The 16,454-nt window shown below is 39.4% G+C and overlaps 1 protein-coding gene across 2 annotated transcripts in view; it reads left to right on the plus strand.

Annotated features, from left to right (window-relative positions):
- Positions 1-327: 327 nt before the first annotated feature.
- Positions 328-16,454, plus strand: part of EDIL3 (EGF like and discoidin domains 3) — a 398,372-nt gene continuing 382,245 nt past the window's right edge. For both annotated transcript variants that reach the window (XM_045796322.2, XM_045796323.2), the window contains exon 1: positions 328-885. In XM_045796322.2, the coding sequence (XP_045652278.2) occupies positions 819-885 (67 nt within the window). In that variant the 5' untranslated portion in view covers positions 328-818. The remainder of the gene's footprint in view (positions 886-16,454) is intronic.

The following is a 16,454-nucleotide window of genomic DNA, read 5'->3' on the forward strand; positions in this document are numbered from 1 at the left end:
AGGGGCATCCTTAACGTAGTTAATTGTAAAGTCAGTGCTGGAACCAAGAGAATCTCAGACACCAAGGTGCTTCCCTTAACCCTAGAGTCTCTGGCGTGTGCGGAGAATGTACAGGCAATATAGGAACTTTAGAGGTGGTGGCAGGTGCCAGGGTGTGGCTGCAGTTGTCTCCCTTTTCTCTTCCAGCAGAAGGAGCCCAGAGAGAGAGAGAGAGAGGAGAGGGAGGAAAGAGGGGAAGACTGGGGGAGGGAGTAGGAGGGAGGACGGGGAGGGGGGAGCGGGCGGGCACCAGGGGAGCGCGCCTGCGAAGCTCCGGCTCACACGCACGCCGCCTCTGTTTGTACACAGTGCGCACCCGGCGGCTCGCTCCCCGCTAGCTTACGCTTCATTGTTCTCCAAGTCAGAAGCCCCGCAGCTGCGGCGGCGAGAGCCGAGCAAGCCGAGCGCACCGTCTGCCTGTCCACAGGCGCGGGTGACCCGGAGCCGCCGCGGGAGCCCGCGCCCCGCCCCGCCCCGCCCGCCGCGCCTCAGCCGGGACCCACCCGCAGCGGAGGCTGAGCCCGCCGGCGGCTCCTCAGAGCTCGCCCACCTTCTTGCGCCGGAGTGCAGGCAAACGGAGAAGAAAGAGTCCTCTCTTTGGTGACCACTCTTTCTCACCCTCTCCAAGAATTTGTTTAAGGTAGTGCTGCGGGCAGAAGACATCTTTTTTAATTCTCCGGCAGGGGCGGGGTCTGCCGCTGCCCTGCGGTGACATCTCAGCGACAGTGCCCTCTGTTACGACCCCTGAACAGCCGGGGTCACGTCCGGGAGACAGAATCATGAAGCGCTCGGTGGCCGCTTGGCTCTTCATCGGGCTCAGCCTTGGTGTCCCCCAGTTCTGCAAAGGTGAGGCCGCGGGGTCCGGGCCGCTAGGTGCGGGACAGGTTGGAGTCCCCTGGGAAATGCCGCGCAGGGGGCTGGAGGCGGTCCCCGGGGCGCGCCTGGGGTGGCGAGCGCGCCGCGGGCAGTAGGGAGGAGGCGGCGCGCCCCGGGTGCCTCGGAAAAGTGCTCGCAAAGTCAGAGCGGAGTGCGTGGGGCTGTGCGTGGGGCTGAGCGGGGAAGAGGGTGAGGAGTACCGAGGTGAGATTGAGGAAAGAAGGGACCGAGGGCAGGAGGAGGGAACGGCGCTCTTGGGAACCAGAGGTTCCTCGGCTCACTCGGGCAACCGGTAACTGAGCAAACCCTCCCAGGGCAGTGCCGGGGATGCTAGCTACGGGCAACCGGCAGGGCTTCCGTGGGGGCAGAAGCTGGGAAGCTAGCTAGCGGGCGTCATCTGCTTGAAACTGGAAGAGGCTGGAGAGCCTCATGGCCGTCTGTCCCCCGGGTGCGGTTCTCTGAAGTGGGCCGGGGCTGATCAGTTTGCAAATCCAAACCTGGCCCTGGGAGTTCTGGAGGTGGGTGAGGTGGAGACGGGTCTGACAAGTCAGTTCGGCTTTCTCCTGCCTTCCCATGCAGGACGCGCTGCGTCGATTACAGAAAAACCCCAGGAACCCGCCTCTCCTCTAACCTCAGGGGCTCGGAGCTTGGCTCAACACTCCCTCACGGTACAAGCGTAACTCTTGGTAGTAGAGAATCGTGCAGTGCGAGACATCCTCGCTCCCCCGCCCAAGAGCAGAAAAGTTGTAAGAGCTGGTCTGGTTGTGCTTCCCATGACTTGTGTGAAATAAACCAGCCTACAAAAAAATTACAGGACTTCGATGCATCTCCTACTCAGTTGTACAGACGAATTTCAGATCCTTTGCGAAGGGTGTCTTGTCAATACGAACCCTTGTCCCGGCCGCGTCACTGCGGGGGTATGGGATGAAGTTGGCGCTGATAAAGGGCAGGAGGAGCGACAGGGGGCCCTGGGGAGACCGCGCAAGAGGGACTTGAGCCCCTTCTGCGCTCACAGATAGGGACGGCCCCTTCTAAGGGGTCCGAGGGTAAAACAACCCTTAGCAGGCTGCTTCAAGTGGAGAGCTGAGTGCACTACAGGGTTTTAAATGCTGTGCCTCTAAAAAAGGGTAGTTGAATTAAAATAGTTGACTTGAATCCATTCGAAATTCACACTGCATGAATATTCTACACCATCCACTTGCATCCATCCATTTATTTGTTTCGCAGGAAAACTGTGAGCTCTTGGGCTACTGTTTGCCCAAGAAGCTTGGTGTTCCTGGATGCCCTCGCTGCCCTGCCAGTAGCGATCCATGGCGGTGCTTTGCCTCGGCCTCCCTCCCTCCCCCAGAATGTGGCTATTTTCCCCAGCGTGTAGGCGTGTGTGTAGGTGTGTGCCTTGCCAGCGTTTACAAAGTGCCCTTGCAGTTATCAGGCAGAGCCAGCCACTCCACTGAAGGTTAAGGAATGGTAATGGCTTTGTAGTTGCTCGGCTGAGTTCCCCGGCGATATGGGAAAGACAGGGCTCCCACCACTGTTATTTTTCCTTTCTCTTATTTCCCGTCTGGATTCCTTCTACACTTTTCATCCCTAGCAGGGAGGGAAAGGGGAGAACTGCAGGCACTACCTTCTCCTCCTCTCTTCCCCGCCTCCGTTCTCACCCCAAACACGAAAACACGCATTCACCCATTCACACGCACCTACACCGTGCCACCGCAGCCACCATCTGTCCCTGAGCTGAGGTGGAGGGCGGCGGGGGTGGAGGAGGAGATAATGTGTCTAGCGTGTGTGGCCGCGCTATCCTCGCTGGGTCTGGTTGCGGGAACCCTGGGGCGCGGTGAGTCTTGGCTCACTGCAGCCGGTAGCTCTGCCTCCTAAAGATACCCATGCTTAGGGCACAGCTTACTCCGCCAGACGAACCAACCACCGTGGTGTTGCCTGGGTTCTCCATTGCCGCTCCTAGACAATAATCGGGCAGCGGTGTACTCCATATTCTTTCGTAGATTGCTCCCCCCCCCTTTTTTTTTTCAGTCAGCCTGTGATTAGAGGGAAAGAGGACTTTAGGAAAGAAACGGACCATTTTCCACGAGCCCTTTTTGTTAAACTTGCACCTTTGTAATTTATTCTCCTTCAGCCCTGCAGAAGGCAGAGTGCAGCTCGTGTGACAGCTCCAAACAATTAAACTTTGAGTCAACTTATTGAAGCCGGTGTTAACACCGAGAATTTCCCTTGCATCCCCCTCACCCCCCCCACCCCTCCCCAGACATCGTTTATCTAATGTAGCCTTTTAGAAATTGGTGTTTCCCTGTGTGGGTTGCAAGTTACGTTACGTGCGTTAATGATTGGGATTTGCTAATTTCTTTTATTAGTCGTTTTTACTTTAAAATTAAACCAATGGATCAGTCAGATTGAATATTTTATTAACTCTTAAATTATTCATCGCTGTGGGTTGCTCAGAAAAATCCAATAACATGCATACAGTTGCAGCAAGCACGTGACATCTTATGCAATCTGTCCCTGTGCCTGCAGTTGGTGCCTGAAGTCTTTAAGCAAATGGCACTGTCTAAAAATGTCTAGACATGTCCTAAATACTATGAATCATTGGCATTTGAATTTCCTTTTTTAATCAATGGTGTTTTTTAGTTATTCTATGTGAGAAAAAATTAGTACCTGAACAGTCTCACTCAAGATAATGACAGTATGCTTCTATAATTAGGATAGCAATATTTACACTGAAATAACAGGCTTTTGTGTTTTTAAAAATTTATTGCCCATTAGTGTCTTTATTTAATTTACATGACCATGAATTCTGTACTTAAAAAATATGTGCTAAAACAGATGCCAGATGAAACACCTAAAAATAATTTTGAACTGTTGAACTAAAAATAATAAAATGAAGATAAAGTATCCTGCTTTGACAGTTTGACACTAATGCAAAATCTTGGCCATCCCATATACTGTGGTGACACAGCACACACACCCCCCCCCCCCCGTTTCTGAAAAAGCTTTTTACTTATTCTTGAAATGTCTCTTTAGAATTGAAATGTATTTTGTTTTAAATGTGCATATGGTTTTGGGAAAACATTTATAATAATAAAAATTTTGGTTAAAAAATTGAAATGCTACATTCTTCCTTCTATGGTCTTGAAGTTACAAGATCTTCAAAACCAGACAAATGTATTTCACTTCTGTATTCTAAATTTAAAGTCTCTTGTATTTTTCTCAAATATCTTAAGATCAGTGTCCATATAAAACATGTATTCAGGGGCGCCTGGGTGGCTCAGTCGTTAAGCGTCTGCCTTCGGCTCAGGGCATGATCCTGGAGTTCTGGGATCCAGCCCCACGTCAGGCTCTTCTGCTGGGAGCCTGCTTCTTCCTCTCCCACTCCCCTTGCCTGTGTTCCCTCTCTCACTGGCTGTCTCTCTCTCAAATAAATAAATAAAATCTTAAAAAAAAAAACACACATGTATTCAGGATCTAGGGTATTTTTAGTAAGGGGTTTAATAAAGTTTGCTTTTATTGCCAGATATATGTGATTTTTCCTTCTCACAAAATTATAGCAATGTAAAGTAAAGGGATAAAATATACAATACTAATATAAAATAGCTTGGTTACTCAAAACCATTACAGAATATGTTTGACAGTTCCTAAAGTCTAAAGTAGTAGTCCATACTCTTAATTTTACTGATACTAAAATAAAAATTTCAATTAAGTAACTTATTTTCAAAACTTTTAATTTTTTTGAAGGGTTTTGCATAATGGGACAGACTGTGTATCTTATCATTGGTGCACAATTTAAAAAACCTGCCTGATCTGAGAGTTTCATAAAGTTTCATAAAGCCTAAGAAAGTAATTCTGATATTTGTTGTTTACTGAGTACACCTGCAGGTGCAATAGCTTTGAGTATGAGTAGGTTCATCATATTTTTGCCAGAAAACCAAACCAAACCAAACCAAACAAAAAAAAACCCCGTAAAACAGTGCAGACTTCAGAACTCAGTTCAAGACAGAGTAAATCATCATGAGTAGGTACTGAAAAACAAATAGCAAATTTTGTAAATCTGTGATTAGTGGTATGACTTCTCATAGTTAATTCACTTTTTACATGGTTATTTCCTAGTTTGTAAGCTGATAGTATTATGAAAAATGTAGTAGAAAACCAAAACCCAGCCATTCCTATTATTCAGTTCTTATCTGTGTTGTAAGGAAGACGCTGGGCATGTTTTTTGTTTGTTTAACCATAGCCCATTGTAATGACTATAATGTCTTTGGTTAATCAAAACAAACATGTATTTATATACAAAGAGTCAAATCGTTGCCCATATGAAATAGAATAAGTATTGGAATTTTTCACATGGTTATGTGATTATGTTAGAAACTAAGTACTATAAATACTTAACTGAATAAATTACCACTTAGTTGAAAATACCTCTAAAAAGTCTTTGATTTGAGGAAGTTGTTGCAGGGAAAAGCCAACAAGGATCAACTGTGCCCTTGCCAGCAGGTGTCAGGATAATCAATGGAGATCTTTTAAGGGAAAGATGGAAAAAATAAAAGAAGTAAACCAATAAAGGTGAATTTGCAAATCATGGGAAGTGCCTTCTTCTCTGTGTGAAACTGATGTTGTTAGTTTTCAGGGGTCTCCTGAGAAAGAGTGGGAGGGTGGATTGTAAGAACCTACTGCTCTTACCATAGTTTTTAAACTTGGAAATAGCGTTACTCTAACTGCCACAAACAAGTGCATGTCTAGGTTGAACCATTATTTTTCCGGGGTCTCTTGAGTACCATCCAAGGAAATGCACACAGAGCCATGAGGTACTTGCCACAAAACAAGTATTGCTGAGATGTTTAGCATACTTTTAAGCATACTCTCCATATCAACTCTAAGTTTAATAAACAGAAATTCTGTTATATTGATTTGCATGGATATAAATTAAATTGTACATTTATACACATCTGTAGTACTGGTAAGAGATCATTAATTATCCTTTCCTATCACAGTGGTAAAGTGTATTTTTCCTGGAGCTTGCAAGTTTCTAAATAACCTAAGTCATGTGGCCAAAAGAGACTAAAAGACATGATAAATAAAGTTTTGTCAATATCCATTTTAACCAGTTATTAATCTTTATATATGTGCCTATTGTATATCAATAGCTTTTAGCGACTTGACATCATTTATTTATTTTTAATTGATCCTTAACTGATAATCATTCCTTTCAAATTAGTTCTAGCATCTGCTGATACAGCCCTTCAAACTGGGTTACAGATTCGCCATTGCACCATTTCTTATACAGTTGCTGACATCATGCCAAACAGTCTGTCCCCAGTGGCATTCTTTCTGAGTCAGTCCTCCTAAAATAAAAACTCTTCATTTCTCTCCATCTTCATCTTTCTCCTCTTCTCCTCCTGCATCCCCAGCATTTCTTTGCTGGATAGTGGCTAGGTCACCTAATTCACTATACAATTCTGTCATCATTATTAAGAAGTTGCAAATCTCCAAAACCTTGTGGAATTGGCCATTTACTTTTTGTGTGTGTGTGAAGAAAAAAACATGGTCATGTGAAGCCTCTATTACTAAATCCTGAGGTTTAAAACATAAATGGAAGTAAGTTAGGATCTTAATTATGGAGCAACTTGAGATTTTATGTCTTGATTTGATAACAGTGTCCTGCCTGAAACTGTTATCTGGGCAATAATTTATATCCATCCTACTTGTAGAGAAGTCTCTTGCTTTGCCTGTAGCACATAGCTGAGAAACTAGGAAAAAACATCAAAAACTCATGAGCACCTAAAATAGATAATGCATTAATATTTAGATCATACAGAAAAGTCCACGTCTCTTGTTTTTTAAGTTCCTGGGCTTTCTATAAACTGGATCCAGAAAATGAAAGGCATATGAGGTAATAGGTCAGTCTTAATCAGAGCAAAAAACCATGGCAGCTCTTAGACCAAAACAGGACTGAAAAAGTCTGTGCAAAAGCAGTGATACCTTACAGTGTGAAAAACCAAGGGCATTTATGGGGGGGGAGGGGCTATAAAGGCCGAAAGGCATTAATGTATAAAAGAATATTATAATAATTGTTGCCAGTATTGGCCTTGCATCCTAGACAAAGACTTACTGCAGTATGTTCAACATTTGGGGGTATAGGGGCACCTGGGTGGCTCAGTCATTAATCGTCTGCCTTCGGCTCAGGGCGTGATCCCGGCATTCTGGGATCGACCCCCGCATCAGGCTCCTCCACTGAGAGCCTGCTTCTTCCTTTCCCACTCCCCCTGCTTGTGTTCCCTCTCTCGCTGGCTGTCTCTCCGTCAAATAAATAAAAAAAAATTCTTTAAAAAAAAAAAAACATTTGGGGGTATAAAGGCAGTAAAACACATGCATTATTGAAAAGATTTTGCCAAACGTGTTTAAACTTGGAAAACCTGCTTAATGGTAAAAGAGACAGATATCCAAAGAATTTACTTGTTTAATATGCTATTTTCCCATCATTCCAGAGAATATGTTATTATATATTTCCTATTGATTCTTTTTCCCCTAAAATAATGAATGAAAGTATTAGGAATTACAGGACTCGATTTTGTACAAAAGAATTAGACCACAGAATGCAGATAAGATGTCTTGCAATTATTTGGTTATATTTCAGAAGAAAATGTGTTGCTCTTTTGTTTTTTTAAATATGCATTATCATAGTGATAGTAACTGTGTAGGATTTGTTCAACAAGAGATTTAATAGTGCATGAAGCAGAATGGAGGATTTAAGTACAAGAATTGAAGTGAAGGCTTTTTCCAAGTACTAAAGTACTTTTGAATGTGATTGTTACTATGGAGAGAGAAGATTGAGTCTATATCTTAGCTTTCCTTTTTCTCTTTTCTAAAACAGATCTGCATCAGACTGATTGATCTCTTTTAAGAATAATTTAATGTAGTATAACAGTCCATAAATGGGAAAGCTAGGGTTTTAATCTCATGCTAGATGACATTCTGTTGATTTGAAGCTAATCTATCAATGGGGTTAGGCCATCATGCATTCTTTAAGGTTTATGCTTGCTATTCGATAAAGTTTTTAATTTGGGGAATGCAGAATAATCCTCTTAAGGCTTTTCTTGCTATACTGAGGTCAGGATGACCATTTACATTTTACTTATACTGAAGATTATATGAAGACAACCAGAATAAAATGGGCCCATGACTCTTGAACAGTAAAGAGTGGAAGAGTCAAATGGGAACACTGGAGAATATTTTTATTTGAAATAAGTTGACGACTCCCTCCCAGTAATGTCCGCCACCAGTAGGCATCAGTCTTCCATCCGTGCTCACATCTTTCATGCCGTTCTCCCCTCATTTTTCTCCCAAATACTAATTGAACTCTCACTTTGCCTTGTTTATTCATCTTTTTTTTCTCTTTGAACAGTTTAATTTTGTAAACGCTAACTTTGAAATATCAACTATGGACAAACAACAAGCAAATTACCATTCAAAATGTTTTAGTATTTACACTGCAAGTTCTTGTGTCACATTTTGTGCTTCCTATAGAGACAGGGCTTAAAAGGGTGCTAGCAAAACAAACATTTAAACTAAACAACAACAAAACCCAAAATAGATAGTATACATTCAAATGAATAGAGCTATTCCTGGCCTGCCTCATCAGTGTTCCTCAGGAAGTACCCACACATTTTAAACAGCAGTTTGTCTTTTACAGAAAAAATAAGTCAAAAGTAGTTTCAGGGGCGCCTGGATAGCTCAGTGGGTTAAGCATCTGCCTTAGGCTCAGGTCGTGATCCCAGCCAGGGATCACTCTGCTTGGCGGGGAGTCTGCTTCTCCCTCAGCCTCTCTCTCTCTGTCAAAGAAAATAAATAAAATCGTTTTTTAAAAAGTTTCAGAAACTTTTAAAGACTTGTTTCTTATTTTTATAGTCTGTGTTGTAGAATGAGCATAGTTTGAAAATACTTCTCAATGCTCCTGCAAGAGCATTGTTGAAAATATAAAATTAACATATAGGCATGATGTAAAGTGCTTTCTGTGGTTGTTATGCATCTTCAATTAAAAGAACTACCTCTAAGTGATAGATTTCCTTCTTAAATACAGTGTTCTGACTGATTTCCAACTGGCTATAATTTTGACCCAGAAACAGTAATTTTTCAGGCATCAGTTTGTTTTTTCCTTTCTTTTCTTAACTTGGGGACTGCCACCAGTCAGTTTAAGCAACTTGTTAGATAAGTTAACAAGGGCATTCATTTTGATCTCTCTTTTAAATATAGTTAACAAGTCTAGTATTTATTGAGTTCATGCAATGCGTTCCACTGCTCTAAGTACGACTGTGATTCTTCTAAGTCTATGGGGCTCAGGTGCTGTTGTTATTTACATATGAATGAGAAAATGGAAATACAGAGGTTAACTCATTTCCCGAGATCACACAGTTACCACAGAGCTTGTTAGAATTAGAATCCAGGTTAAATCTAGGGCCCACTTTCTTAACTACTAAAGCATGCTGTGTCAATGAGTAACACATCCTCTGTATCATGAAGACAGTTTGTTAGATGATTTTCTTATTTATGAAGCACACACTTCATATCTCTTACTATTTAACTGGTAGATATTTTGGAAAGGATAAATTAGATTTCTTCTCTTGGGACAGTATTTTTAAATTTTTCTAATTTTAGTTGGTAAAATGGGATACCTCTTTTCACATTCAGAAATAAAGGTTGGAGTATGCTCTTTTTGGTCAGAAAGAGTTAATGTGTCTTTCAGAATCCTGCATCACCAGGAAGAACAGCAAAGGTAGGGAAAAGAAGAGAAACACTTGGGAAATTATTCAAAACTCATTTTCTTCACAATCTTGCCGTTCAGCTTATTGCCACATGATTTTTTTTTAAAGATTTTATTTATTTATTTATTTATTTATTTATTTATTTATTTGACAGAGACAGACAGCCAGCGAGAGAGGGAACACAGGCAGGGTGAGTGGGAGAGGAAGAAGCAGGCTCCTATCAGAGGAGCCTAATGTGGGGCTCGATCCCAGAACACTGGGATCACGCCCTGAGCCAAAGGCAGACGCTTAACGACTGCGCCACCCAGGCGCCCCTGCAACATGATTTTTATACTTTTTTTTTTTTATTTTGGTTTTCTAGGATTCCATTACTCCTCTGCATTGTTTCCTTGTTACTCAATATGATGTGTAAGAACCTGATTTCTCTGTAATTTTCAGATATATAATGTAGGACAAAGTGATTTTAAAGGTTAACAAGGTTTTTATTTCTGCTAGCTTAATGAAGGTAATTTGCCTTACATCCTATCCTCATTTAATTTTATTTCTGTGTAACCCCATTAAGAAATTTTACCCAAATGAAAGTACCAAATGGTCTCAAACCACATCAGCTAGAAAATTATATTTTCTGGTTTATTTTAACAATTATTTAACCAAAAGATGGTTTATTTTTTTAGCTAGTATTGGATTAATTTTCAACATTTTACAAAGTGATGAAAATTATACCATCTAGTATGACATCACCTTATTAATAACACTGTACATCTGTATAATACTTAATAGTGTAAATAGATCTCCACATTATTACATTTGTTTCCCTAGAGTAATAGCAATAAAACAATAGGGAAAATTTCTTAAGCATTTCCCATCTCCATTCTGTGGACCATAAGCAGAGAAGGCATTCTTAATTTCTTTTATCAGATAAAGAAGCTGAGGTTCAGAAAGTCACATGATCTATAATTCAAACAACCAATGAACTTGACTCCACACATTCTGATTCCAATATACTTTTTTCCTCTTTACTGCTGTACCACTTTACTTGTGGTAATTATAGTTGTACTTTTTTCTCAGCTCAGTAATTGATTGAACTGATTCATAAGATGAGAAGGAGGAGTTGGTATACTATTGCTTTTTCAAAAACCATTCCAAACTCCCTCTCATTACCACATGAACACTTTCTTGCCATCAACCTATAACACCTCCTTTCCTCTAGGGAGACTGTTATTTACTAACCTTAATGACATCCTGAACTTTCTCAATGACTTCAGAACCTTCTTTCGTCTCTCACATTTGTCCACTTAAAAATCTTTCATGCATGAGCTTGTGACCCTTTTAACATTCTGGTATTGAACTTCCTGGAAGTTCCCAACATTAATGATTCCCATCTCCATTTTTAGGAACCTATTGGCAATGCTGTTCAATAGACTTTCTTATCACATGATTTGCTCAACTACCAGTACTTTAAATTTCTCAGACTTTCTCTTATCAGAATTATCGTCTTTCTATCTCTCTTTACCTTTCATTCCCATAAACTCACTCTTGTCACTGCTCTGATTTTTAGTACTACTCATCTCTCTTCTTTCCCAACCTGTCTCTGTGGTTTTCTATTTTCAGGGGTATTCAGCTATTTATGAATTTCTCAGCCCAGATGCTTTTTACCATTTTTGCTTCATTAAGTCCCAAACTAAGGTAGTTTTCACAGTCTCATTCCTATCCCTGCAACTAAGAAAATTGGAGTGCTGTCAGAAGGTAGTAGTGACCCATTGGCAATCCTGATGTAGCTGAAAGGTTGAGTTGAGGGTCCTAAAAGGAATGAGCAAGAAAGATAGAAAGTGATTTTATGAGAGGTATTATGGGGGCACTACAGAAATTATATGGGAATTACAGCTATTGATAATTGTAAAATTTGGAGAATAACCATAGGGATTATGGTGAAAGAGAATAGAAGACAAGATCATTAGAAGAGTCAAGAAATGCTGTAAAAATCATTTATGTGGGTATTGAAATCCCAAAAAGTTATACAAGAAGATATGTTGGAGAGAATGACAGTGAAACAGGAACAGAAATCTTCAAGGAATGAGGGAATATAATGCAGAGATAAGGAAATAACTATAATAAGTAAGTAGTATTGGGGGATAGAGATCTGTTACATGAAATTAAAACTAGGTGGGGGTTTGTGTTTGTGTTTTTTGAGAGGAAGGAGAAAGAATGTCCAGGAAGTTGCTTTGAGGAGTGGGAAAGACTAATGCCCTATCTCAGGTCTAGCAGCTTTGGGAGAGAAAACAGTATCCAATTAAGAGGTCTATGGGTAAATAGTGACTCAGAGGAGAGCCGATTTCTTCTAGGGAAGGAAGACAGATAGAGAAGCCTAGTCCCAAGCCTCATGCTATTAGACAGTCCTCATCCTACAGCCTTTGATACATTGAGCTCATTATAATAATTGATATATCTCACTAAGAACACTGCTTTTAAGCACATAAAATATGTTTTCATATATAACAGCTCTTTTAAACCTCACAACCGTCTAGGGGGGTTATCATTATCCTCACTGGCTGATGAGCATATAGATGAGAATAAGGTAAGTGGTCAGTACTCAAAGTAGGCCTTACAGATCCAAGCCCAGGACTCACTTCACTATAGCGCAATTACAGAGAAAAGCCCAAATCCAAGGAAAGATCCTTTCTAAATTTAAAGCACATCTGAGGGGTAGGAAGATCTTGCAGTTGTGCCCTGACCTACTTTATCCTATCCAGATGAGCCTCTGTGTATTTTGAGGTCAGCATAGTTTAGGTTACTGGGAATGTCTGTGTCTGCTTGGTGGTCTTAATCCTTGCCCATCTTGGATCATTTGTCCGAATAGTTCTAACTGGAAAACAACATTATAACTTGGGGAATATTTCTTTTGCCTTTTCAACATACTTAAAATTATACCATCTTGTACACAAAGAATTCTTTTTCCTCAAATTTGCATGTTTCAAATATTTGTAAGCCATAATGTTTCCTCTTTAGTTTCTGACATGCTAAAGTTGTACATATTTCTTTCTTTAATATGTCCTTGTAAGCCATTCCTTTCATCATTTTAGTTGTTTCATTTGGAATCTGTCCAAGTAGACTACACATTTATTCAACAGGCTTGCCAAAACCCCAGCAGAGAATTCCTGGGATGTGCATTCCTAAAATAATGCCACACACATTAGTCTTTCCTTTTTAATTTTGCAAATACAATCTTAATTTTTATTATTTTTTATTTATTTTTGCAAATACATTTTTCATTTTAGTCTGTTGTTTTGCTATTTTTCCTAGCAGACTACTCTTTTCAAAATAATACTCATATATGCCTTTTTTTTTTTCATAATTTTGTTCTGCTTTTGCCCTCACTGGAATTTTACTTTATTTTTTTTCTTTTGTATTTAGTGTGCTTGTTGCTATCATACGGTATATTCCCCACCCATAGAATCACAGAATAACTTAACCTAATTTTCCTGCAAATTATATTATTATGCTATTTATTGCTATTTTTGTATCATGTATGTATCTGCTAAATTATAATGCAAATTCCTATCCTTAGCCTTTGTTTTTTTTGTACTTATTTCCTTTTGGGTCTGTATTTATTATCTTTTGAAGCTACCATCTATCTGTATTTCTGGGTTTTTTTTCTGTTTATATATTTATTTCTAGCTATCTCCTAAATGTTGCCATTTTCTGCTCCCAGCTCATTCTTTAGCTTAAACTGCACAACTTCAGGTAATCTCTCTGATCACCTTCTCCAAGTTGCCAATGCTCCAGCACACACACACACACACACACACACACACACACACACACACACACTATACCCCTGTCATAATTCTCTATCACTGATTTTTTAAAATTATGGCACTTTTCAAAAATCGTAGCTATAAAATTACTTATTAGCTTATTTATTTCATTTCTTGTTCCCTATGTATTGAAGCTCCATGTAGACAGGAAAAAAACTTATTTATTTTGTTCTCTATAATGTGTATATCCAGCTATAAACATGGTAGCCTTATCCGTAGTAGGCACTCAGTATTTGTTGGTTGAATTTACACATACATGGATGAATGAAAAACATGAATTAAAAACAACTCTGTTGGTGTATAAATCTTTCTCTGGTTAAAAAAAAAATGTGTTCCTTTGATAGACCCATTAGCTCATTTAATAAATTCTTATCTGCTTGAAGCACTGATGCATTGACCTGTGATTTATGGCACAAGTGATACACTTTGAGAAAGCAATAAATACTTTAGTAGTGGCAAACTCAAAGAGCGGACTAAATAAATGACCTTCTTGTTTCCATAGCTGTCTAATTTATAAACACTTTAAAAGCAAGATTTGGGTTTTACCTTAAATTATCAAATTGCAATAAAATAGTTGCAATTGTATATGGAAGATCAGCAGTAAGCTTTAGTTTGTCATTTTATTATAAAGGGTTGACAAGGGAAGTCTGTGCAACAAAAGCAAAGCACTTGGTGGTGGTTTTAATTGTCGGGTGGAGGAGTTGCAGGTATAGCCCTTCGATCTGCTAATTGTCCCAGTGCCTGGGGGATCACTCCCAAAAGCTCCACTAGCAATAACTTTCCTTCAACCATAACTTCTTTCCCCCTCCCGCCATGCAGTCACACCTGCTACCAGCCGTACTTGGCAAAGGGGAAAAGACAGCACCGGGGAGCTGTGTCTACCCAGGAGCCAAGAACCTCAGAAACAACTCTGTTTAGAGGTTTTTTTGTGTGTGTAATGACAATCTTTATGTCACCCCTAACTGCTGTTTAATCCCCTTTAGGCAACTATCCGTCTACCTTTCTTAAATGCCTCAGTGGTTCTAAAAACTGTTTGTGTTCTTGTGACCTCAGTAATTGTGTGGTTTCTACTGCTAGACTGAGAGCTCGGAAAACATGTCTTTCTTAAGAAGGTATAGGATGTCAAAGGAGTGTGTAGAGCAAAAATTGTAAAATCTAATGGTTTGCTCCTTTTTATGTAATAAGAAAGAACATTTGGCAGTTTTTTTTTTTGAGGGGCAATTAATTCCTATCCCTACTTTAAAGTTTTAATTATTTTTAACCTATAAATATACGTTCATTGAAGAAAAGCTATAATGGAGTCACTTGGTCTCTATATTTAGAGACTTATTTCAATAAATAAGTATCACAAAGTAATATTTTTAACCATCAAATTGACCATGCTACATAGTCTTATAATTTATTTATTCAACAACTTTTTATTGAGCAGAGATGGATGCCAAGAACTGTTCTGGGTGATAGAATTACAAGAGTGAACAAAACAGATGACAATCCTTGCTCACATACAACTTAAATTCTAATGAGTCAAATGAAGAGAATCAAAGAATAAATGAAGGAAATTGCCTAGCAGGTTAAAAGAAGGGGGTAGGGATTTCAGGAGTGGATTTCACTTTAATGTAGGATGCTCACGTCAAGCCTCAGTTTTCAAAAGCATTAAGGAAGTGAGTTGTCTCAAGTTTCATTTGTCTCTGTATTTATTATGTTTTATGTAACAGTTCAATTTATTTTGTAAAATATGTCCATATTTTCCTTTATGATTTCTGCTTTTGGCATCATATTTAAGTGCAAAGGAATTGCTCTTTGCTTTTTCTACTGAATGATTAGATTTGTGTCCCAACACAACTAAAAACTGTTAGAAAATGAAGCACACATCATATACTGAATTCTATAAAAATATGCATCAGTTTAGAGACTTACTGGGCTGCTTCTCTATTAGTGGGACAATATTTTCAATTATCAAATTAATTATGAATTATTTTAATTAGCAATCATTGTGTATAATTAGAAATGTATAAAATATGGTTTGCTAATATGGTTTGAGATGTTGGCATCTGTTTTTATAAATGGTAATTTGAGCAATCTTTGTCAAGCTTGGTACTAGAGAAATGTTATAGTTGTAGGATTTATTGGGAAGTTTCTCTTCCTTGGAGTATTTTAAGTACTATAAGAGTTTTCTGTTTCTTAAAGTTTTGAAATAACTCACTTGCCAAGCAGTCTGATCTGTTTGTTGGGTGCATTTTTTAGTTTTTTAGAGAGAGAGTTGGGAGGGGGGTGGAACGGGGAAGAGGGAGAGAAAGAATCTTAAGCAGGCTCCATGCTCAGCTAGAGCCCAATGCAGGGCTCAATCTCACAACCCCGAGATCATGACCTGAGCCAAAATCAAGAGTTGGATGCTTATCTAACTGAGCTACATAGGCTCCCCTGTTTGTTGGGTAATTTTGTGAATACTATTTCTGGGGTCTTCCATAATGAATGGAGCACTTGTTATCCCTTTTCCATTTTTGATAATTTATCATTTCTTACATAATAGTACAATTTAAGAATATTTTCTAATTAGCATACGTTATATATAGCATTAAAATATTTGTGAAGTTATTTATGTTACACAAAACATAGTAATGTGTATACAATGTAATAATTACAAAGTTAAAAAAATAAACATAAAACAAGATAAATCTTCCAGGCTCAGGAGTCAGGGTTTTCAACTTTAACAGTTGACTAACCTTGGTTTTCAAAAGATTATAAATAAAATGGAGATGGTAATAATAGAGCCTGACTGCTAAAGTTAATGTGAGGATCTAATACAGGTTAAGTGCTTATGTCTTTGGAGATGATGATGATGATGATGGTGTTGTATCTCCAGTTTTGTATCACAGTGCTTGGCATAAATTATGATAAAAAGTAATGATAAATGAATTGAGTGCCGGTCATTTTTCTCATCCCATTATTATTTTACTTT

This window comes from Ursus americanus, chromosome 5 (assembly GCF_024610735.1).
Source record: "Ursus americanus isolate L20-20 chromosome 5, mUrsAme1.1.p, whole genome shotgun sequence".
Taxonomy (NCBI): Eukaryota; Metazoa; Chordata; class Mammalia; order Carnivora; family Ursidae; genus Ursus; species Ursus americanus.